The following is a 23,458-nucleotide window of genomic DNA, read 5'->3' on the forward strand; positions in this document are numbered from 1 at the left end:
ATAATTCATGACAAATCTAATGATAATGATTTGATATTGTAGGTATTGAATTTTTTTGCATGTAAACTTGGTCAAAGTTACAGAAACAACTTAAAAATAATTGTACAAGTAAAACAAGGATGTTATGTGTATGTGTGTACTCTTCAGTTTCAAGAAAAAACGGAAAACAATTGTACAAGTAAACAAGGATGTTATGTGTATGTGTGTAAAATTTCAGAATAAAATACCTTGAAATGTGATATGTACAAAAAAGACAAATTCATAGCCTTGGAGGTTAAATAGTATCATGTGTTAAAAAGCCTCAGATTCGTCTTTTTTACACAGCCCTCATTTCAACGTATATCTTCCTGAAAATTTACACACTTGTGCATTATGCCTCCATGTATATCTATATGTTTTTGAACAAAATTTGAAATGTAGACTTATGAATTTTGATGAATTTTGAATTTTCAAAAACCGGCCTCCATGCAGCTCAGCCTCCAAAAGGGATTTTCTCAAAGGAAATCTTGATAAAAAACTTGTCTTAACGAAATCTGAAGCCCATGTTCTTTTGGGCCGCTTCTCTTTCACACCAATGTCTCAAAAAAAAGAGAAAAATGTCTCCAAAAAAAAACGGCAACTTCTCTCACGACGGCAACGTGTGCAGCTCACTCACTGGATGTCGGCGTAGTCGACGATGCTGTATGGTAGGAACCACTCGGCGAGGAGGCCCTGCCCCTTCATCTTCTTCCTCCTCGGGTTGCATCCCATGTCGCGGCACAGCTCGTCGTTGTACCACACGTTGACCGCGCCGAGGCAGGGTCCCGGGCTCTGCCCCTCCCCGCCGCCGCCGCTCCTCCGCGCGTAGTACCTGCCCCACTCCGCGCAGCTCTCCTCCATCTGCCGCACGCTCGGCAGCCGGAACACGCCGTCCAGCAGCCGCGCCACCCACTTGGCCTCCATCTCGCACGCGTATATGGCGTTCAGCCCCCCGGCGTACCCCACCACCGCCATCTGCGGGATCCGGGGGTGCACGCACTCCCGGTACAGCGGCGCCGACGCGCCGATGAAGTCCTTCACCCGCGTGGACGCGAACATGTCCCTCAGCTTCTTGTCGCCGCGGAACCCGGTGGCGAAGATCACCACGTCGGCCGGCACGACGCGCTCCTCGGCGCCGTCGAGCACCAGGCCGTCGTGGCGGAAGCCGAAGGACCTGGACCTCGCGAAGACGACGCTGCCTTCCCTCACCCTGTCGTAGAACCCGTCGGGGAGCACGGAGAGGAGGCACGACGACACGCACCTCGCGAACCCGTGCCCGGGCTCCATGCCGTACTCCCGCATCGGGATCTCCCTCCGGTACCATGCCCCAGTCGCCGCCGATATTGCCCACGCTAGCGGCGCGAGCAGCGCGGCGAGGACGCGGGAGGCGGCGCCGGCGCCGAGCCTGGGCACCATGAGCTCCGCGAAGCGGTTCATGTAGAGGTACCCGATGCTGACCCCGCCCCACACGGCCGGGCGGTGCATCATCCACTGCGGGTTCCGGCACACCACCGTGCACGGCGTCCCCGCGCCGTTGGCCTCGGCGCAGTCATTGGCGATCTCGAAGGCCGACTTGCTGGAGCCCACGACCGCGACGCGCTTACCTTTGACCAGCGCGGCGGCGTCGGCGTGAGCCATGTCAGAGAGCTCCATGGAGTGCAGCACCCGCCCCCGGAACGCCTCCGGGCCGGGGAACGCCGCCGGGATGTTGGGCACGCCACTGAACATGCCGATGCACAGGATCAGGAAGTCGAACTCGTGCACCTCCTGCGTCTCCGGCTCCGTCTCGCTCTCGCCGCGGTGGCGCACGGTGAGGCGCCACGCGCCCGAGCCGTCGCCGAACGCTTCGCCGTTGCCGGCCCAGCGCTCCCACCGGTCCGGCGCGTCGCCGACGTACTCCGCGGCGACGACCCGGCTCCGGAACCTGACGCAGCCGTCGACGCCGAAGCGGCGCGCGTAGGCGGCGAGGTAGTCGACGACCTGATCGTGGCGCGGGTACGCGCCGGCTGAGTCCGGCCAGGGGAAGTCGGAGTAGCGGTACGTGGCGGCGTGCGACTGGAGCCTGGTGGAGGCGAGCGTGCGCGTCCACAGCCCGCCCACGGACTCCCCGGCCTCGAACACCACCGGCCGGAACCTCCGCGCCAGCAGGTGCTTGCACGCCGCCAACCCGCTCGTGCCGGCGCCCACGATGGCCACCCGCTTCGCCCTGTGATCCATATCCATTGTCGGCGCTAGCTTAGCTGTTTCTTGGACTGACAATGGCGGTTCGGCGATGCAGATCCGATTCAATGGTGGCTGCTTCCAGCTGGTGACTTGATCTCATTCAAGTGTTGTGTGGTCCTTATGATCTGGAGTTATAGTGAGCTCGTATAAACAATCTACAATAAAAGTGTTTTTAAATGGTGTTCTAGAGGAGGAGGATGTATGCACGTCGACCGCCGGTTCATGTTGTTGATTGACGGCTTCAGCACCATGTTTGCAAGCTTGCTTTTAGTGCTTGAAACTTTTCATCATGAACCTTTTATTTACCTTTTCTTTATGTAATTTATTTCTTTCTATTTTTTTGTGAACCAGACTGTTGGATGGTTAGCAAGATAGTTGTATCCCCTGATAGACCCAGTTAGATCGTGTAGGCTAGATCTTTCCGGTTACCTACCTTCCTTGGACGCGGATGAGCTCGATCCAGAGCCTGCCATGGTGAAGTAGAGGCCGGTGGTAGTAGAGAGATCGAGATGGAGAGGTGGCAGCGGTGCTTCCCGTGAGCACTGCGATTGCCCTAGATCGGAAGGGGATATCGGTGGGGAGTCTGGCGGCGCGGTGAACCTCGTACCGTGCGCCCCGGCCCCCCACCTTTTTATATATCGCAGGTCACAGGGGCCCACCGACCATAGAACGGTTGGGCGCCCCCGATCAGGGCGCGAATAGATCAGGGTTCGATGGGCCGTTGAGCCCACTCGATGGAGAGATCAACCTAACATTCTCCCCCTTGATCTCAACTTTTACTTTTAATCTTATACTTTCTAGTTTATTTGTTTCATCACATACTGGAGGAAGCACTCGACGCGGCCGACGGGCCACCTCGTGGCCGCGACACAGAGGCCTCATGGCCCTCCACCCAAGCCGCACCCTGTACCAAGGCACCGGAATATGCACGGGACTTACGAGACATGTTGAAGGACAAGGCAAGGCAAACAAGATCGATCTACGGATCACGTAGGCACCCCACGGCTCGAGACGATAATCGTCATGCCGGCCACAAATTCGGCAGGGCCGAACACAGTAGACAAAGCTCATTGGAGCTACGTCATGATATCGCCCAGTACAGAGGCGCCGCACACCCATTGTGCTTCACAGACGAAATAATGGATCATCAAATCTCCGAGGGTTTCAAACCCGTAAACATCGAATCATATGACGGCTCAACAGATCCCGCGGTATGGATCGAGGATTATCTCCTTCATATCCACATGGCCCGCGGTGATGATTTTCACGCCATCAAATACCTCCCACTCAAGCTTAAAGGACCAGCCCGGCAGTGGCTTAACAGCCTGCCAACAGGGTCAATCAGCTGTTGGGAGGACCTGGAAGCCGCATTCCTCGACAATTTGCAGGGCACCTATGTGCGACCCCCAGACGCTGACGACCTAAGCCACGTAATTCAGCAGCCAGACAAATCGGCCAGGCAATTCTGGACACGGTTCCTAACAAAGAAAAATCAAATACTCAATTGTCCGGACGCAGAGGCCTTAGCAGCCTTCAAGCATAATATCCATGACGAGTGGCTTGCCCGGCACCTAGGACAGGAGAAGCCGAAATCTATGGCAGCCCTCACGGCACTCATGACCCACTTTTGCGCGGGAGAGGACAGCTGGCTTGCTCGTAGCAACAATATGACCAAGAACCCTAGTAGTTCGGACATCAGGGACATTAGTGGCAAGTCGCGTCGCAACCAACAGAAGCGCTGCATCAACAGCGACAATGCTAAAGATACGGCAGTTAATGCCGGATTCAGAGGCTCTAAATCCGGTCAGCGGAAAAAATCATTCAAAAGGAATCCTAGGGGCCCGTCCAGCTTGGACCGAATACTCGACCGCTTGTGCCAAATACACGGCACCCCCGAAAAGCCAGCCAATCACACCAACAGGGATTGCTGGGTGTTCAAGCAGGCAGGCAGATTAAGCGCTGACAATGAAAATAAGGGGTTGCATAGCGACGTCGACGAGGAGCCCAGGCCGCCGAACAACAATGGACAGAAGGGTTTTCCCCCACAAGTGCGGACGGTGAACATGATATACGCCACTCACGTCGCCAAAAGGGAGCGGAAGCGCGCGTTAAGGGACGTATATGCGGTAGAGCCAATCGCCCCAAAGTTCAACCCATGGTCCTCCTGCCCGATCACCTTTGATCGAAGAGACCATCCCACTAGCATCCGTCATGGCGGATTCGCTGCATTGGTTCTCGACCCAATTATTGACGGATTTCATCTCACTAGAGTCCTTATGGACGGCGGCAGTAGCCTGAACCTGCTTTACCAGGATACAGCGCGGAAAATGGGCATAGATCCCTCAAGGATTAAGCCCACCAAAACGACCTTTAAAGGCGTAATACCAGGTGTAGAGGGCAGCTGCACAGGCTCAGTCACACTTGAAGTGGTCTTCGGATCTCCGGATAATTTCCGAAGTGAGGAGTTAATCTTCGACATAGTCCCGTTCCGCAGTGGCTACCATACACTGCTCGGGCGAACCGCATTTGCCAAGTTCAATGCGGTCCCGCACTACGCATACCTTAAGCTCAAGATGCCAGGCCCTCGAGGAGTAATTACGGTCAATGGAAACACCGAACGCTCCCTCCGAACGGAGGAGCACACGGCGGCCCTTGCAGCGGAAGCACAAAGTAGCCTCTCCAGGCAGTTCTCCAGTCCGGCCATTAAACGTCCGGACACAGTCAAGCGCGCCCGGAGTAACCTACAACAAGACCGCCTGGCATGTTCTGAGCAGGCGTAGAAATGCGGCCCCAACCCCAACCCCCGCAAAAAGGCGATGCCAATACTTCGCGTACATAACTACGTCCTAGAAATACCATGGGCATAGGGGAAGGGGCACCATCACGCCACGCCCAAAACACGGCTTAAACCGCACCAGGGGGTGCCGACCTTTTTTATACTTTTCTCTTACTTCCAGGGCTCTACTCTTCGGAAGGCTTGTTCGGCAGTTCAATTGCCGCACAAACGATGCAAGGACCAGGGAAGCAGACAAGCCATGCCGCATTACGGAAATCCCAGGTGGTCTCTACCACGAGCAGTATACTTGTTTCGCATACTATCCCGTAGCTTGCCCCTGAAGCAAACATGTTAAATAGTCCAACTTTTCGTTTATCGCATCACTTGTATCGTTCTGCTTTGATCGCAGCTATTTCAGTGAACAATGCGTAGCTTTTGTCCATTTTTTGCATTACCCTTTTTTAATATATATATATATATATATATATATGTTCCTTAAATGACATGTTGCACCCGTACACTTTGGTACGGCCAAAATATGCCAGGGGCTTCAGTACCCCTCAACATGGTGTGAGAAGTCTGAACACTTTAACAAGTGCGGCACCCCGAACTTATAGCATTATATGCATCGGCTCCGAATCATGGCTTGGGTCAATAGTTGGGTTTGCCCGGCTCCTATGTTTTGGTGCCTTACGTTCCGCTATATCGGCTAAGGAAGCACTAGGAGAACCACTGCGATTGTGCCCCAGTTGAGCTGGGCCGAGCACCTTAGTGGAGAAAGCTAAAACTGACTGTCATGATGAAGCGAGAGCTGGTCGCTGTTCGAGAGGTTTTTTCGAGTCCCTAAAGACTTATGCCGCTTCGGGCGAGGAGCCGGCTCTGTCTGGCCAAGGCGTGGATAGCGCCCCGAAATCGGTCTTCCGAATACTAGGGGCTTCGCCGAAATTTAAAATTATAGAATTCTATGGCTAAGTGAGAGTGTTCACGTATTATAGTCCGATTGCCTCATTCGTTCGGCTGAGCGCCTCCCTCGAAGGACCCAAATATGGGAAAAAGAGCGCCCAGGTTTATCCCGGAACACCCTAGCACTAGCGGCATGGGGGCAGAAGCCGACGACTCGCCATCTCTCAGTATTGATAAACAGCCGCACAGAAGGTAATATTTTAAATTCAAGCAGCATTGCTTAGCGCATATGAACAAGTTTTCAGCGCACAGGATAACACGAGCGGGTTTTACTCAAAAAATACATCCTTGGTACATTCATCCGCAACAAGATGGGCACCCTTCAGAACATCCTTATAATAATTCTCGGGCTTGCGATGCTCTTTCCCCGGAGGTGGCCCGTCCTTCACAAGCTTCTCCGCATCCAGCTTGCCCCAGTGCACCTTAGCACGGGCAAGGGCCCTACGGGCACCTTCAATGCAGACGGAGCGCTTGATGTCTTCAAGCCTCGGACAGGCCTCCACCAGCCGCCGCACCAGCCCGTAATAGCTCCCAGGCGGAGCCTCTCCAGGCCACAGCCGAACTAGGAGGCCTTTCATGGCCTGTTCGGCCGCCTTGTGGAGCTCGACCAGTTGCTTCAGCTGGTCGCTCAGGGGCACGGGGTGTCCGGCCTCAGCGTACTGAGACCAGAACACCTTCTCCGTCGAGCTGCCCTCCTCGGCTCGATAGAATGCGGCGGCATCAGATACACTCCGGGGAAGATCTGTGAACGCTCCTGGAGAGCTCCAGATTCGGGTAAGTAACAGGTAACTCACGTTTATGCGTTTGCTTTGCATAAAGAATGCCTTACCCACCACAATCTTCTTCACCTCATCCAACTCCTGGAGGGTCTTCTAGGACTCGGCCTTGGCAGACTTGGCATTTTCTATAGCTGCCGCGAGCTCGGACGCTCGCGTCTTTGAGTCAAGCTCCAAACTCTCATGTTTCTTCATGAGAACCTGCAGCTTTTCCCGCACCTTGCCAACCTCAGCCTCATACCTTTCCCGCTCGGTGCGCTCCACAGCCGCACTCTTCTCGGCCTCGAGCAATGCTTGCTTAAGGGTCGCCACCTCAGACGTGGCCCCTGCAATAGCCATGTCAATCCTGTCATTTTTTGCAATTGCACCTTTTTTATATACATATTCAAACAGGGTATTTCTTACCTTCCTTCTCCTCGAGCTGCTTCTTGGCACGCCCGAGCTCTTGCTCGGCCTTCTCGAGACTCTGCTTCAGCACGTCCACTTCCGCAGTCAGTGCGGCGGACGCTAGCAGAGAAGCCTGCATACGCATATTGACTCCTTTTGTTAGACTCCTGCGAATTCTTTGATCCTCTATTCGGCTTTTCTTCCCGAACGCCCAACAGAGCATCAGGGGCTACTGTCTATGCGGTAACATTATTTGAACATTCTTTACTTACCTCAAAGCCTGTTAAAAGGCTTGTACAAGCTTCAGTCAGTCCGCTTTTGGCAGACTGAACCTTCTGGATCACCGCACTCATAATAGTGCGGTGCCCCTCGTCGATGGAGGCACCTTGGAGCACCTCCAACATATTGTCCGGCGCCTCCGGATGGGCGGAGGTCACCGGCACGGTAGGCTTGTTCCTCTTGGAAGGAGGTCGCCTGCCGGACTCTGGAACCCTTGAAGATTCCGGAGCTGTGTCCAGCCTTAAGCCGGACTTGGAGCCCTGGGGGGTTTCATCCCCTTTACTCCTGGAGTCTGGGAGGTCGCCTTGCGGCGCCCCCAGGACCACCTCCTCCCGGCTTGGAACCTGTTGGGACAACACTTCGGTGTCATCCGCAGGGCGGGGGGATGAAGACGTCGGAAGTGAGTTCACCTCCGATGGGTCCAGCGAGCCGCTCGACGATGCGTCAAGCCGGTCTTTGGGTGGGCTGCACAAACATATTCGACATAAGGAAAAGCTGTGCGAAAAACGAATACTATGAATTACCCCGGTATCCAAACACTTACGATTTCGCCAGGGGCTTGGCCCTGGGCTGCCACTCCTCTTTGTCGTCGTCAGCGTCGGTGGAGCAGTCTGGAGGAAGGGTTTTCCCCTTCTTGGACCCTCCGGCCTCCTCGAGGAGGGCGGCCTTCCTTTTCTTCTCTCCTCCCACTGGAGGGGGAGAGGTCTCTTCTTCTTCCTCTTCATCTTCACGAGAGGAAGGCGCTTCGGGATTGTCGGATGACGAATCCGACACCTCCTGACGCCGGGCACTCTTTCGAGTCCCCGTGGCCCTTTTCGTGGCCTTCTTCTTCGGCACCACATAGGGCGCCGGAACCAGCAGCTTCACCAAGCGAGCGTCCGCTGGGCCTTCGGGCAGAGGAGCCGGACAGTTGATCTGTCCGGACGTCGCCACCCAATCCTATCAAAGATAAGGGAACTCAGATCCCGCATAGAGTCAAATCATGAAAAACTGATACCCTGTAAAAGGACAAAAATGGCTTACCGCATGAGCGTGATGCTGAGTACTGAATCCGCGATCCTCGGCGGCGGATGCGGGAGCCTCGTCGCCCTTGAAAAGCACCCTCCAGGCATCTTCGTACGTCGTGTCGAAGAGCCTTTTTAGAGTTTGATGCTGCGCCGGGTCGAACTCCCACAGGTTGAAGGCCCGTCGTTGACACGGGAGGATCAGGCGGACGAGCATAACCTAGACTACGTTGACAAGCTTGAGCTTCTTGTCCACCAGGGTTTGGATGCATGTTTGGAGTCCGGTCGGCTCTCCTTTTTTACCCCACGACAGGTCGGTCTCCTTCCAGGAGGTGAGACGCATAGGGGGTCTGGACCGAAACTCGGGGGCTGCGACCCATTCGGGGTCGCACGGCTCGGTGATGTAAAACCATCCCGATTGCCACCCCTTCAGGGTCTCCACAAAGGAGCCCTCGAGCCACAGGACGTTGGCCATCTTGCCAACCATGGCACCGCCGCACTCCGCCTGGCTGCCGCGCACCACCTTCGGCTTGACGTTGAAGGTCTTTAGCCATAAGCCGAAATGAGGGCGGATGCGGAGGAAAGCCTCGCACACGACGATAAACGCCGAGATGTTGAGGACGAAGTTCGGGGCCAGATCATGGAAATCCAGGCCATAGTAGAACATGATCCCCCGGACAAATGGATGCAGAGGGAAGCCCAGTCCGCGGAGGAAATGGGGGAGAAATACCACCCTCTCATGGGGCCTAGGAGTGGGGATGAGCTGCCCCTTCTCGGGAGTCGGTGCGCGATGTCGCTGGCCAGATATCTGGCCTTCCTCAACTTTTTGATGTGTCCCTCCGTGACGGAGGAGACCGTCCACTTGCCTCCCGCTCCGGACATGACTGGAGAGGGTTGAGGTGGTAGTGCAGACTTGGGCGCTGGAGCTCGAGTGCATAAGAATGGATAGCAGAGAAGGAAGAATGCGTGGGTAAAAAGGTGTATCCTTATCCCCTTATATGGGTGAACGCGATTATGTGTCCCCACCAGCCTGGTAAAACTTGCTTATCTCCAAGCACCGTAATCAAAGGTGCGGTTGGGTTACCCACGCCCGTATTGATGAGAATCCCGAAATGAGGGGACACGATCTCTGCTTTGACAAGACGTGCCAAGGAAACCGCCTTGCATAACGCGCTAAGGTGGGATAATGAAACGATTGGGATAAAGGCTTGGCCATGGCGTGTCGCACCACGGAATACGTCAGCAGATTAGATTTGTGTTAATATTATTATTCTCTCTATGGCAATATGTGGAAACTTATTTTGCAGAGCCGGACACTATCTTTGTGTTCAAGATCTTCTATGAAGTATTTGGAGGAGGAACCCGCCTTGCAATGCCGAAGACAATTTGCGCGCCGGACTCGTCGTCATTGAAGCCTGGTTCAGGGGCTACTGAGGGAGTCCTGGATTAGGGGGTGTTCGGATAGCCGAACTATACCTTCAAGCCGGACTCCTGGACTATGAAGATACAAGATTGAAGACTCCGTCCCATGTCCAGAAGGGACTTTCCTTGGCCTGGAAGGCAAGCTTGGCGATACGGATGTTCAGATCTCCTACCATTGTAACCGACTCTATGTAACCCTAACCCTATCCGGTGTCTATATAAACCGGAGGGTTTTAGTCCGTAGGACAACAGACACATCAACAATCATACCATAGGCTAGCTTCTAGGGTTTAGCCTCTCTGATCTTGTGGTAGATCAACTCTTGTAATACCCATACCATCAATATTAATCAAGCAGGACGTAGGGTTTTACCTCCATCGAGAGGGCCCGAACCTGGGTAAAACTTCGTGTCCCCTGCCTCCTGTTACCATCCGGCCTAGACGCACAGTTCGGGACCCCCTACCCGAGATCCGCCGGTTTTGACACCGACAATCGTCATAGCTTAATTGCTGTTAGAATCATACAGCTACAACATACATTATGATCAGAAGCAAATTCTGTTCCTTTTTGGGCCTATCCAGGAATCATAAGGCTTTCCCTTAAACCCATGCCAGCTATGTGTTCTTTGAACACATTGGGTGGTAAGCCTTTCGTTAGCGGATCCGCAAGCATATCCTTTGTCCTTATATGCTCGAGACTTATAGTTTGATTCTGGATTTTATCTTTCACAGCATAATACCTTATCTCTATTGTTTTGGCAGCATTACTCGACATGTTGTTGTGAGCATAAAATACTGCGGTTTGGTTGTCGTAGTACATCTTTAGTGGTTTGTGAATACAATCTACCACTTTCAAGTCGGGTACAAATTTCTTTAGCCATATCACCTGCCCCGTGGCTTTGAAGCATGCTATGAATTCTGCATACATCGTGGATGATGCAACTATCGACTGTTTGGAGCTTTTCCACGAAATAGCTCCCCCAGCGAGAGTGAAGATGTATCCTTACGTGGATTTTCTATCATCTATGTTCCCTGCAAAATCTGCGTCTGAATACCCTTTTATCTCTAGGGAATCAGTTCTCCTGTATATTAGCATGTAGTCCTTCGTGCCTTGCACATAACGCAATGCTTTCTTTACCATCTTTCAGTGCTCCATGCATGGATTCTCTTGATATCTACCGAGTACCGCGGTGATAAAAGCTAAGTCAGGGCGAGTGCATACTGTAAGCTGCCAACTGCCGAAGCATATGGTACTGCTTTCATTTGATCGATCTCGTACTGGTTCTTGGGACATTGGAATTTCCCAAAACTATCGCCCTTGACTATAGGAGCAGGTGTGGCTTTACTCACATGCATATTATACTTTTTAAGAACCTTTTCTAAATATGCTTTCTGCGATAGTCCGAAGACTCCATTGTTCCTATCTCGGTGAATTTCTATGCCCAAAACATATGATGCTTCACCGAGATCTGTTATGTCAAAATTTGAGGATAAGTATTTCTTTGTTTCTTGTAGTAGACTAACATCACTACTAGCAAGCAGGATATCATCCACATACAAGATTAGGAAAATATATTTCCCATTTTTAAACTTTGCATAAATGCAATTATCCTCAATATTTTCTTTAAATCCAAAACTTTTAATCGTTTCATTAAACTTTAGATACCACTGCCGAGAGGCTTGTCTTAATCCATAAATGGATTTCTTCAGGCGGCATCCCATATTTTCCTTGCCTTCCATGATAAAACCCTTAGGCTGTTTCATGTAGACATTTTCTTTTAAATCACCATTCAGAAATGTCGTCTTAACATCCATTTGATGTAACTCTAAATCAAAATGAGCAACTAATGCCATTATGATTCTGAAGGAATCCTTACATGAGACTGGAGAAAATGTCTCATTGTAATCTATCCCTTCTCTTTGTGTAAATCCTTTTGCCATGAGTCATGCTTTATACTTTTCTATATTCCCTTTAGAGTCATACTTAATTTTATAGACCCATTTACAACCTACTGTTTTGGCTCCTTTAGGAATTTCCTCTAAGTCCCAAACATCTTTGGAACTCATCGATTTCATCTCGTCTTCCATTGCCTTCATCCACTTCGATGAATGATGGCTTCTTCATATGAGGTGGGATCTTTTTCCATATGAACCGTTTCTGTGTTATAAACTTTAAAGTCAGTAGAAATAGCCGACTTTCTTGGTCTTGTAGACCTTCTAAGGGCCTCAGTTTCTGGCACATTCTGTGCCTCAACTTCTGGCACTTCTGCTAAAATTTTCTGTTGCACCTCCCTTTCATGCTCAACAACGGGTTCAGTCGGCTCCTGACGGACAGGTTTCGGGTCTACCCCCAAGGTTGTCATGGGTGGAGTTGCAACTGGTAGTGAGAAAAATGGCTCCTGAATCATCGGATTAGGTGCATGCACCCTCTTCTCCTCAAGATCAATTTTCTGAGCTACCAAGCTCCCCCTCATCATTTCGTCCTCAAAGAAGACTGCATGTCTCGTTTCTACAAACTTTGTATATCTGTCTGGGCAGTAGAAACGAAAACCTTTTGATCTGTCTGGATAGCCAATGAAGTGGCAACTTACTGTTTTGGGATCTAACTTTGCAATGTTTGGATTAAACATTTTGGCCTCAACAGGGCACCCCCACACCCTGAAGTGATGTAGGGAGGGCGCCCTTCCTGTCCATAGCTCGTACGGTGTTTTGGGCACCGACTTTCTTGGTACTCTATTGAGAATGTGAATGGCGGTTTTAAGCGCCTCCATCCATAATCCCAATGGTAAGTTGGAATAACTCATCATGCTGCGCACCATATCCATAAGTGTACGCTTGCGCCTTTTAGCTACTCCATTTTGCTGAGGTTCACCCGACATTGAATACTGGGCAACTATGCCAGTCTCCTATAAGAACTTTGCAAAAGGTCCAGGGAATTGGCCATATGGAGTGTGCCGGTCGCAGTACTCTCCCCCACGGTCGTGTTGGGGAATGTTGCAGAAAACAAATAAAAATTCCTACGTTTTCACCAAGATCCATCTATGAGTTCATCTAGCAACGATTGATCGGATGCATCTACATACCTTTGTAGATCGTGAGCGAAAGCGTTCGAAGAACGGGGATGAGGGAGTTGTACTCGTCGTGATCCAAATCACCGGAGATCCTAGCACTGAACGGACGGCACCTCCGCGTTCAACACACGTACGGTCAGCGTGACGTCTCCTCCTTCTTGATCCAACAAGGGGGAAGGAGAGGTTGATGAAGATCTAGCAGCACGACGGCGTGTGGATGCAGCAGTCACCGCAGCAGGGCTTCGCCGAGCTTCTGCGAGAGGGAGAGGTGTAGCAGGGGAGAGGGAGGCGCCAAGGCTTGAGTTGTGGCTGCCCTCTCTCCCCCCCTTTATATAGGCCCCCTAGGGGGGTGCGCCGGCCCTAGGAGATGGGATCTCCTAGGGGGGGCAGCGGCCAAGGGGGTGGAGTAACCCCCAAGGCAAGTGGAGGCGCCCCCTCCCCTAGGGTTCCCAACCCTAGGCGCATGGGGGGCCCAAGGGGGGCCGCACCAGCCCACTATGGGCTGGTTCCCCTCCCCACTTCAGCCCATGGGGCCCTCCGGGATGGGTGGCCCCACCCGGTGGACCCCCGGGACCCATCCGGTGGTCCCGGTACAATACCGGTGACCCCGAAACTTTCCCGATGGCCGAAACTACACTTCCGATATATAATTCTTCACCTCCGGACCATTCCGGAACTTCCCGTGACGTCCAGGATCTCATCCGGGACTCCGAACAACTTTTGGATTACTGCATACTCATATCTATACAACCCTAGCGTCACCGAACCTTAAGTGTGTAGACCCTACGGGTTCGGGAGACAAGCAGACATGACCGAGACGACTCTTTGGTCAATAACCAACAGCGGGATCTGGATACCCATGTTGGCTCCCACATGCTCCTTGGTGATCTCATCGGATGAACCACGATGTCGAGGACCTAATCAATCTCGTACTCAATTCCCTTTGTCAATCGGTACATTACTTGCCCGAGACTCGATCGTCGGTATCCCAATACCTCGTTCAGTCTCATTACCGGCAAGTCACTTTACTCGTACCGTAATGCATGATCCCGTGATCAACCACTTGATCACATTGAGCTCATTATGATGATGCATTACCGAGTGGGCCCAGAGATACCTCTCCGTCATACGGAGTGACAAATCCCAGTCTCGATTCGTGCCAACCCAACAGACACTTTCGGAGATACCTGTAATGTACCTTTATAGTCACCCAGTTACGTTGTGACGTTTGGCACACCCAAGGCACTCCTACGGCATCCGGGAGTTGCACAATCTCATGGTCTAAGGAAATGATACTTGACATCCAGAAAAGCTACAGCAAACGAACTACACGATCTTTGTGCTATGCTTAGGTTTGGGTCTTGTCCATCACATCATTCTCCTAATGATGTGATCCCGTTATCAATGACATCCCCATGTCCATAGCCAGGAAACCATGACTATCTGTTGATCAACGAGCTAGTCAATTAGAGGCTCACTAGGGACACATTGTGGTCTATGTATTCACACATGTATTACGATTTCCGGATAATACAATTATAGCATGAATAATAGACGATTATCATGAACAAGGAAATATAATAATCATTTTATTATTGCCTCTAGGGCATATTTCCAACAGTCTCCCACTTGCACTAGAGTCAATCATCTAGTTACATTGTGATGAATCGAACACCCATGGAATTCTGGTGTTGATCATGTTTTGCTCTAGGGAGAGGTTTAGTCAACGGATCTGCTACATTCAGGTCCGTATTTACTTTACAAATCTCTATGTCTCCATTTTGAACACTTTCACGAATGGAGTTGAAGCGACGCTTGATATGCCTGGTCTTCCTGTGAAACCTGGGCTCCTTGGCAAGGGCAATAGCTCCAGTGTTGTCACAGAAGAGAGTCATCGGGCCCGACGCATTGGGTATGACTCCTAGGTCGGTAATGAACTCCTTCACCCAGACTGCTTCGTGTGCTGCCTCCGAGGCTGCCATGTACTCCGCTTCACATGTAGATCCCGCCACAACGCTTTGCTTGCAACTGCACCAGCTTACTGCCCCACCATTCAAAATATACACGTATCCGGTTTGTGACTTAGAGTCATCCAGATCTGTGTCGAAGCTAGCTTCGACGTAACCTTCTACGACGATCTCTTCGTCACCTCCATAAACGAGAAACATTTCCTTAGTCCTTTTTAGGTACTTCAGGATATTCTTGACCGCTGTCCAGTGTTCCTTGCCGGGATTACTTTGGTACCTACCTACCAAACTTACGGCAAGGTTTACATCAGGTCTGGTACACAGCATGGCATACATAATAGACCCTATGGCTGAGGCATAGGGGATGACACTCATCTCTTCTATATCTTCTGCCGTGGTCGGACATTGAGCTGAGCTCAATTTCACACCTTGCAACACAGGCAAGAACCCCTTCTTAGACTGATCCATATTGAACTTCTTCAATATCTTATCAAGGTATGTGCTTTGTGAAAGACCTATGAGGCATCTTGATCTATCTCTATAGATCTTGATGCCTAATATATAAGCAGCTTTTCCAAGATCCTTCATTGAAAAACTCTTATTCAAGTAGGCCTTAATGCTGTCCAAAAGCACTATATCATTTCCCATCAAAAGTATGTCATCTACATATAATATGAGAAATGCTACAGAGCTCCCACTCACTTTCTTGTAAACGCAGGCTTCTCCATAAGTCTGCATAAACCCAAATGCTTTGATCATCTCATCAAAGCGAATGTTCCAACTCCGAGATGCTTGCACCAGCCCATAAATCGAGCGTTGGAGCTTGCACACCTTGTCAGCATTCTTAGGATCGACAAAACCTTCCAGCTGCATCATATACAATTCTTCCTTATGGAAACCATTAAGGAATGCCGTTTTGACGTCCATTTGCCATATCTCATAATCATAGAATGCGGCAATTGCTAACATGATTCGGACGGACTTCAGCTTCGCTACAGGTGAGAAAGTCTCATCGTAGTCAACCCCTTGAACTTGTTGATAACCCTTAGCGACAAGCCGAGCTTTATAGATGGTCACATTACCATCCGTGTCTATCTTCTTCTTAAAGATCCATTTATTTTCTATGGCTCGCCGATCATCGGGCAAGTCAGTCAAAGTCCATACTTCGTTTTCATGCATGGATCCTATCTCGGATTTCATGGCTTCCAGCCATTTGTCGGAATCCGGGCCCGCCATCGCTTCTTCATAGTTTGAAGGTTCACCATTGTCTAACAACATGATTTCCAAGACAGGGTTGCCGTACCACTCTGGTGCGGAACGTGTCCTTGTGGACCTTCGAAGTTCAGTAGGAGCTTGATCAGAAGTATCTTGATCATCATCATTAACTTCCTCTCTAATTGGTGCAGGCACCACAGGAACATTTTCCTGAGCTGCGCTACTCTCTGCTTCAAGAGGCAGTACTTCATCAAGCTCTACTTTCCTCCCACTTACTTCTTTCGAGAGAAACTCCTTCTCTAGAAAGGATCCATTCTTGGCAACAAAGATCTTGCCTTCGGATATGAGGTAGAAGGTATACCCAATAGTTTCTTTAGGGTATCCTATGAAGACGCATTTTTCCTACTTGGGTTCGAGCTTTTCAGGTTGAAGTTTCTTGACATAAGCATCGCATCCCCAAACTTTTAGAAACGACAGCTTAGGTTTCTTCCCAAACCATAATTCATACGGTGTCGTCTCAACAGATTTCGACGGAGCCCTATTTAAAGTGAATGCGGCAGTCTCTAAAGCATAGCCCCAAAATGATAGCGGTAAATTGGTAAGAGACATCGTAGATCGCACCATATCTAATAGAGTGCGATTACGACATTCGGACACACCATTACGCTGAGGTGTTCCAGGCGGCATGAGTTGTGAAACTATTCCACATTTTCTTAAGTGTGTACCAAATTCGTGACTCAAGTATTCTCCCCCACGATCTGATCGCAAGAACTTGATTTTCTTGTCACGTTGATTCTCAACCTCACTCTGAAATTCCTTGAACTTTTCAAAGGTCTCAGACTTATGTTTCATTAAGTAGACATACCCATATCTACTCAAGTCATCAGTGAGGGTGAGAACATAACGATACCAACCGCGAGCCTCAATGCTCATTGGACCGCACACATCAGTATGTATGATTTCCAATAAGTTGGTTGCTCACTCCATTGTTCCTGAGAACGGAGTCTTGGTCATTTTACCCATGAGGCATGGTTCGCATGTGTCAAATGATTCATAATCAAGAGACTCTAAAAGTCCATCTGCATGGAGCTTCTTCATGCGTTTGACACCTATGTGACCAAGGCGGCAGTGCCACAAGTATGTGGGACTATCATTATCAACCTTACATCTTTTGGTATTCACACTATGAACATGTGTAGCATTACGCTCGAGATTCATTAAGAATAGACCATTCACCATCGGAGCATGACCATAAAACATATCTCTCATATAAATAGAACAACCATTATTCTCGTATTTAAATGAGTAGCCATCTCGTATTAAACTAGATCCTGATACAATGTTCATGCTCAAAACTGGCACTAAATAACAATTATTGAGGTTTAAAACAAATCCCGTAGGTAAATGTAGAGGTAGCGTGCCGACGGCGATCACATCGACCTTGGAACCATTCCTGACGCGCATCGTCACCTCGTCCTTCGCCAGTCTCCGCTTATTCCGCAGCTCCTGCTTTGAGTTACAAATGTGAGCAACCGCACCGGTATCAAATACCTAGGAGCTACTACGAGTACTGGTAAGGTACACATCAATTACATGTATATCACATATACCTTTCGTGATGCCCGCCTTCTTGTCCGCTAAGTATTTGGGGCAGTTCCGCTTCCAGTGACCACTTCCCTTGCAATAAAAACACTCAGTCTCGGGCTTGGGTCCATTCTTTGGCTTCTTCCCGGCAGCTTGCTTACCGGGCGCGGCAACTCCCTTGCCGTCCTTCTTGAAGTTCTTCTTACCCTTGCCTTTCTTGAACTTAGTGGTTTTATTCACCATCAACACTTGATGTTCCTTTTTGACTTCTACCTCTGCTGATTTCAGCATTGCAAATACTTCAGGAATGGTCTTTTCCATCCCCTGCATATTGAAGTTCATCACAAAGCTCTTGTAGCTTGGTGGAAGCGACTGGAGGATTCTGTCAATGACCGCGTCATCCGGGAGATTAACTCCCAGCTGAGTCAAGCGGTTATGTAACCCAGACATTGTGAGTATGTGCTCACTGACAGAACTATTTTCCTCCATCTTACAGCTGAAGAACTTGTCGGAGACTTCATATCTCTCGACCCGGGCATGAGCTTGAAAAACCATTTTCAGCTCTTCGAACATCTCATATGCTCCGTGTCTCTCAAAACGCTTTTGGAGCCCCGGTTCTAAGCTGTAAAGCATGCCGCACTAAACGAGGGAGTAATCATCAGTACGTGTCTGCCAAGCGTTCATAACGTCTTGTTCTGCAGGGAGAGCAGGTGCTTCACCTAGCAGTGCTTGTAGGACATAATCTTTCTTGGCAGCTATGAGGATGATCCTCAGGTTCCGGATCCAGTCCGTATAGTTGCTGCCATCGTCTTTCAGCTTGGTTTTCTCCAGGAACGCGTTGAAGTTGAGGACAACATTGGCCATTTGATCTACAAGACATATTGTAAAGATTTTAGACTAAGTTCATGATAATTAAGTTCATCTAATCAAATTATTCAATGAACTCCCACTTAGATAGACATCCCTCCAGTCATCTAAGTATAACATGATCCGAGTTGACTAGGCCGTGTCCGATCATCACGTGAGACGGACTAGTCAACATCGATGAACATCTTCATGTTGATCGTATCTTCTATACGACTCATGCTCGACCTTTCGGTCTTCTGTGTTCCGAGGCCATGTCTGTACATGCTAGGCATGTCAAGTCAACCTAAGTGTTTGCATGTGTAAATCTATCTTACACCCGTTGTATGTGAATGTTGGAATCTATCACACCCAATCATCACGTGGTGCTTCGAAACAACGAACTGTCGCAACGGTGCACAGTTAGGGGGAACACTTTCTTGAAATTATTATGAGGGGTCATCTTATTTACTACCGTCGTTCTAAGTAAACAAGATGCAAAAACATGATAAACTTCACATGCAATCAAATAATAGTGACATGATATGGCCAGTATCATATAGCTTCCTTTGATCTCCATCTTGGGGCTCCATGATCATCTTGTCACCGGCATGACACCATGATATCCATCATCATGATCTCCATCATCGTGTCTCCATGAAGTTGCTCACCAACTATTACTTCTACTACTATGGCTAACACGTTTAGCAATAAAGTAAAGTAATTTACATGGCGTTTCTCAATGACACGCAGGTCATACAAAAATAAAGACAACTCCTATGGCTCCTGCCGGTTGTCATACTCATCGACATGCAAGTCGTGATTCCTATTACAAGAACATGATCTCATACATCACATATATATCATTCATCATTCATCACAACTTTGGCCATATCACATCACAAAACACTTGCTGCAAAAACAAGTTAGACGTCCTCTAATTGTTGTTGCAAGTTTTTACGTGGCTGCAATAGGGTTCTAGCAAGAACGTTTTCTTACCTACGCCAAAACCACAACGTGAATTTCCAATTTCTATTTACCCTTCATAAGGACCCTGTTCATCGAATCCGATCCAACTAAAGTGGGAGAGACAGACCCCCGCCAGCCACCTTATGCAACTAGTGCATGTCAGTCGGTGGAACCGGTCTCACGTAAGCGTACGTGTAAGGTTGGTCTGGGCCGCTTCATCCCACGATGCCTCTGAATCAAGATAAGACTAGTAACGACAAGCAAATTGGCAATATCGACGCCCACAACTACTTTGTGTTCTACTCGTACATAGTAACTACGCATAGACCTGGCTCATGATGCCACTGTTGGGGAACGTTGCAGAAAACAAAAAAAATCCTACGTTTTCACCAAGATCCATCTATGAGTTCATCTAGCAACGAGTGATCGGATGCATCTACATACCTTTGTAGATCGCGAGTGGAAGCGTTCAAAGAACGGGGATGAGGGAGTCGTACTCGTCGTGATCCAAATCACCAGAGATCCTAGCGCCGAACGGATGGCACCTCCGCATTCAACACATGTACGGTCAGCGTGACATCTCCTCCTTCTTGATCCAGCAAGGGGGAAGGAGAGGTTGATGAAGATCCAGCAGCACGACGGCGTGATGGTGGATGCAGCAGTCACCGCAGCAGGGCTTCGCCGAGCTTCTGCGAGAGGGAGAGGTGTAGCAGGGGAGAGGGAGGCGCCAAGGCTTGAGTTGTGGCTGCCCTCTCCCCCCTTTATATAGGACCCCTAGGGGGGTGGCGGCCAAGGGGGTGGAGTAACCCCTAAGGCAAGTGGAGGCGCCCCCTCCCCTAGGGTTCCCAACCCTAGGCGCATGGGGGGGGCCAGGGGGGGCGCACCAGCCCACTATGGGTTGGTTCCCCTCCCCACTTCAGCCCATGGGGCCCTCCGGGATGGGTGGCCCCACCCGGTGGACCCCCGGGACCCATCCGGTGGTCCCGGTACAATACCGGTGCCCCCGAAACTTTCCCGACGGCCGAAACTACACTTCCTATATATAATTCTTCACCTCCGGACCATTCCGGAACTTCTCGTGACGTCCAGGATCTCATCCGGGACTCCGAACAACTTTCGGATTACTGCATACTCATATCTATACAACCCTAGCGTCACCGAACCTTAAGTGTGTAGACCCTACGGGTTCGGGAGACAAGCAGACATGACCGAGATGACTCTCTGGTCAATAACCAATAGCGGGATCTGGATACCCATGTTGGCTCCCACATGCTCCTCGATGATCTCATGGGATGAACCATGATGTCGAGGACCTAATCAATCCCGTACTCAATTCCCTTTGTCAATCGGTACGTTACTTGCCCGAGACTCGATCGTCGGTATCCCAATACCTCGTTCAGTCTCGTTACCGGCAAGTCACTTTACTCGTACCGTAATGCATGATCCCGTGATCAACCACTTGATCACATTGAGCTCATTATGATGATGCATTACCGAGTGGGCCCAGAGATACCTCTCCGTCATACGGAGTGACAAATCCCAGTCTCGATTCGTGCCAACCCAACAGACACTTTCGGAGATACCTGTAATGTACCTTTATAGTCACCCAGTTACGTTGTGACGTTTGGCACACCCAAGGAACTCCTACGGCATCCGGGAGTTGCACAATCTCATGGTCTAAGGAAATGATACTTGACATCCAGAAAAGCTACAGCAAACGAACTACACGATCTTTGTGCTATGCTTAGGTTTGGGTCTTGTCCATCACATCATTCTCCTAATGATGTGATCCCGTTATCAATGACATCCCCATGTCCATAGCCAGGAAACCATGACTATCTGTTGATCAACGAGCTAGTCAATTAGAGGCTCACTAGGGACACATTGTGGTCTATGTATTCACACATGTATTACGATTTCCGGATAATACAATTATAGCATGAATAATAGACAATTATCATGAACAAGGAAATATAATAATCATTTTATTTTTGCCTCTAGGGCATATTTCCAACAGGTCGGACCTTACTATCTTTATTCTTTTATCATGCTGATTTTCAACTTCAGCTTTGAATATTTTAAATTTATCCAATGCCTCAGATCTTTCTTTAATTGGATAAATATAACCATAGCGAGAGTAATCATCTGTGAATGTTATGAATGAGTCATATCCATCCACACTTTTCACCAGAAATGGTCCACAAATGTCGGTGTGGATGATTTCTAGTGTGCTTGTGCTATGGATTGCACCTTTTTTGATTTGTTTTATATACTTTCCTTTAATGCAATCTACCCATTGTTCTAAGTCTGAGAATTCTAACTGTGGAAGAATTTCACTTTTGACTAATCTTTCTATTCTCCCCTTCGAAATATGGCCCAAGCGACAGTGCCATAATTTCGATGAGTCGAATGTTCTCTTTCTTTTATTTTGTTCTTTATTCGACGCGGAAACATGTTCATTCACATTGCATACAGAATGCACTTTTTCACGAAGTGATAACAAATAAAGCTCATCATGTAGTAAACCATTACCAACATAAGCATTATTATACCAGATGGCACACTTGCCATGTCCAAAATAACACTCATAATTTTCTTTGTCCAAACATGAAACACTAATTAAGTTTCTATTACATGAAGGAACATAAAGAACATCTCTAAGTAGAAGATTGAATCCATCAGCTAACTCCAAGGAGATGTCGCCGACAGCTTCAACTTCCGCTTTTATTCCATTGGCTACTTCAATGCCTCCTTCTCTTCTTAGCGTAGTCCGGGTCAAATGGAATCCCTGTAAACAATTTGCAACATGAACAGTTGCCCCTGAGTCAATCCACCAAGTAGATTTCGAAAACTGTGTGTACAAGGATTCATTAACTAAGGAAACAATGTTGTTACCTTGCTTTGCCATTAAGGACTTCAGCCAAACAGGGCAGTCTTTCTTGTAATGCCCGGTCTGCTTACAGTGGAGACAAGTGTCTTTGTCCACTGGGAAAGATTGTTGCTGACGCTGATGCTGATAGGGAGCTTTTCCTTGTGGCTTTGAAGGAGAACTTTTGTTGTTTTGATTGTTGTTCTTTTTCTTATGATCCTTCACATAGTTGAGTGTTCCACCATGTGAAGCTTTTAGTATATTCTCTTCTTGGACACACATAGCAATTGTCTTTTCTATGTCCCATGTTCCAGGTGACATATTATAATTCACAACAAAAGTTTCAAACTCCTTTGGCAGTGAAGCCATGACAAGGTGGACCCGGAGCTTTGGTTTGATCTCCAGATCCTCATCCATAGGCTTTAACTTTGCTGCCATATTGCTCATCCTCAGGATGTGCTCTCTTATTCCACCACCTGTGTATTGTTCTGTCACAAGTTGTTTTAACACCTGGGTAGCATATATCTTTGAAGAGCCAGTGAACTGGCTCTTTATCTTTGTCAGCAACTCCGCTGCTGAAGTGCACTCTGCAATGGAGCCCACAATGGTGCTCTCAATTGTATTCTTTATAAAGGCCATACATTTTTTATTTGCATTGACCCACTTTTGGTTGTCTATAATGTAGGACATCTCCAAAGGAGTGTAATCCCCCCTCTTTTTAGCTCATGCAGCAGCATCCTCGGTAGCCTCTCTTACAGGCTCTGTAGGTCTGACCGGCTGTGGTTCATCCAGAACCCAGTCCAGATCAGCACAAACAAATGCCAGTTCAACTTTCTTCCCCCACTCAGTGTGGTTGTCACCTCTGAGTGTCGGAACTTCTTTTAGGCAACTCATCAAGTGAAAAGCCTCCTGAAATCACAATTTAAGTGACATCAATATAATAATCATATGCATTAATCTAACGTTGGTCAAATTAAACATATAATTGTCTATACAATTAAATCTATATTACCATTGGGCAAAATATTAGAAATAAATGCACCTTTAAATTTCAATAATAAAACATGATCATGTTATTAAACAACATTGGTCA

General features: G+C 48.9%; 2 protein-coding genes across 2 annotated transcripts; both read right to left on the reverse strand.

The window, feature by feature from the left end:
• Positions 1–504: 504 nt before the first annotated feature.
• Positions 505–2,494, reverse strand: LOC125510342 (putative flavin-containing monooxygenase 2). Its single transcript, XM_048675495.2, has one exon. It carries the CDS (start codon positions 2,239–2,241, stop codon positions 652–654), a length of 1,590 nt encoding a protein of 529 aa, XP_048531452.1. The 5' UTR covers positions 2,242–2,494; the 3' UTR covers positions 505–651.
• A 19,743-nt stretch (positions 2,495–22,237) lies between these two features.
• On the reverse strand, positions 22,238–23,055 carry LOC147972573 (uncharacterized). The gene is made up of 2 exons (XM_087523254.1): positions 22,392–23,055; positions 22,238–22,284 (listed from the first exon to the last, which is right to left on the reverse strand). Exons 1-2 carry the CDS (start codon positions 23,053–23,055, stop codon positions 22,238–22,240), a joined length of 711 nt encoding a protein of 236 aa, XP_087379380.1.
• Positions 23,056–23,458: the final 403 nt, after the last annotated feature.

This window comes from Triticum urartu, chromosome 5A (assembly GCF_056163025.1).
Source record: "Triticum urartu cultivar PI428250 chromosome 5A, HENAU_Tu73, whole genome shotgun sequence".
NCBI lineage: Eukaryota > Viridiplantae > Streptophyta > Magnoliopsida > Poales > Poaceae > Triticum > Triticum urartu.

Excerpts from the sequence above, each read along its gene's own strand:
- LOC125510342 (XM_048675495.2), bottom strand. The coding sequence starts at position 2,241 with ATGGATATGGATCACAGGGCGAAGCGGGTGGCCATCGTGGGCGCCGGC.
- LOC147972573 (XM_087523254.1), bottom strand. The coding sequence starts at position 23,055 with ATGTCCTACATTATAGACAACCAAAAGTGGGTCAATGCAAATAAAAAA. Across the intron at positions 22,285-22,391 it reads GTCCTTAATGGCAAAGCAAG|GGATTCCATTTGACCCGGAC; the intron begins GTAACAACATTG and ends AATTGTTTACAG.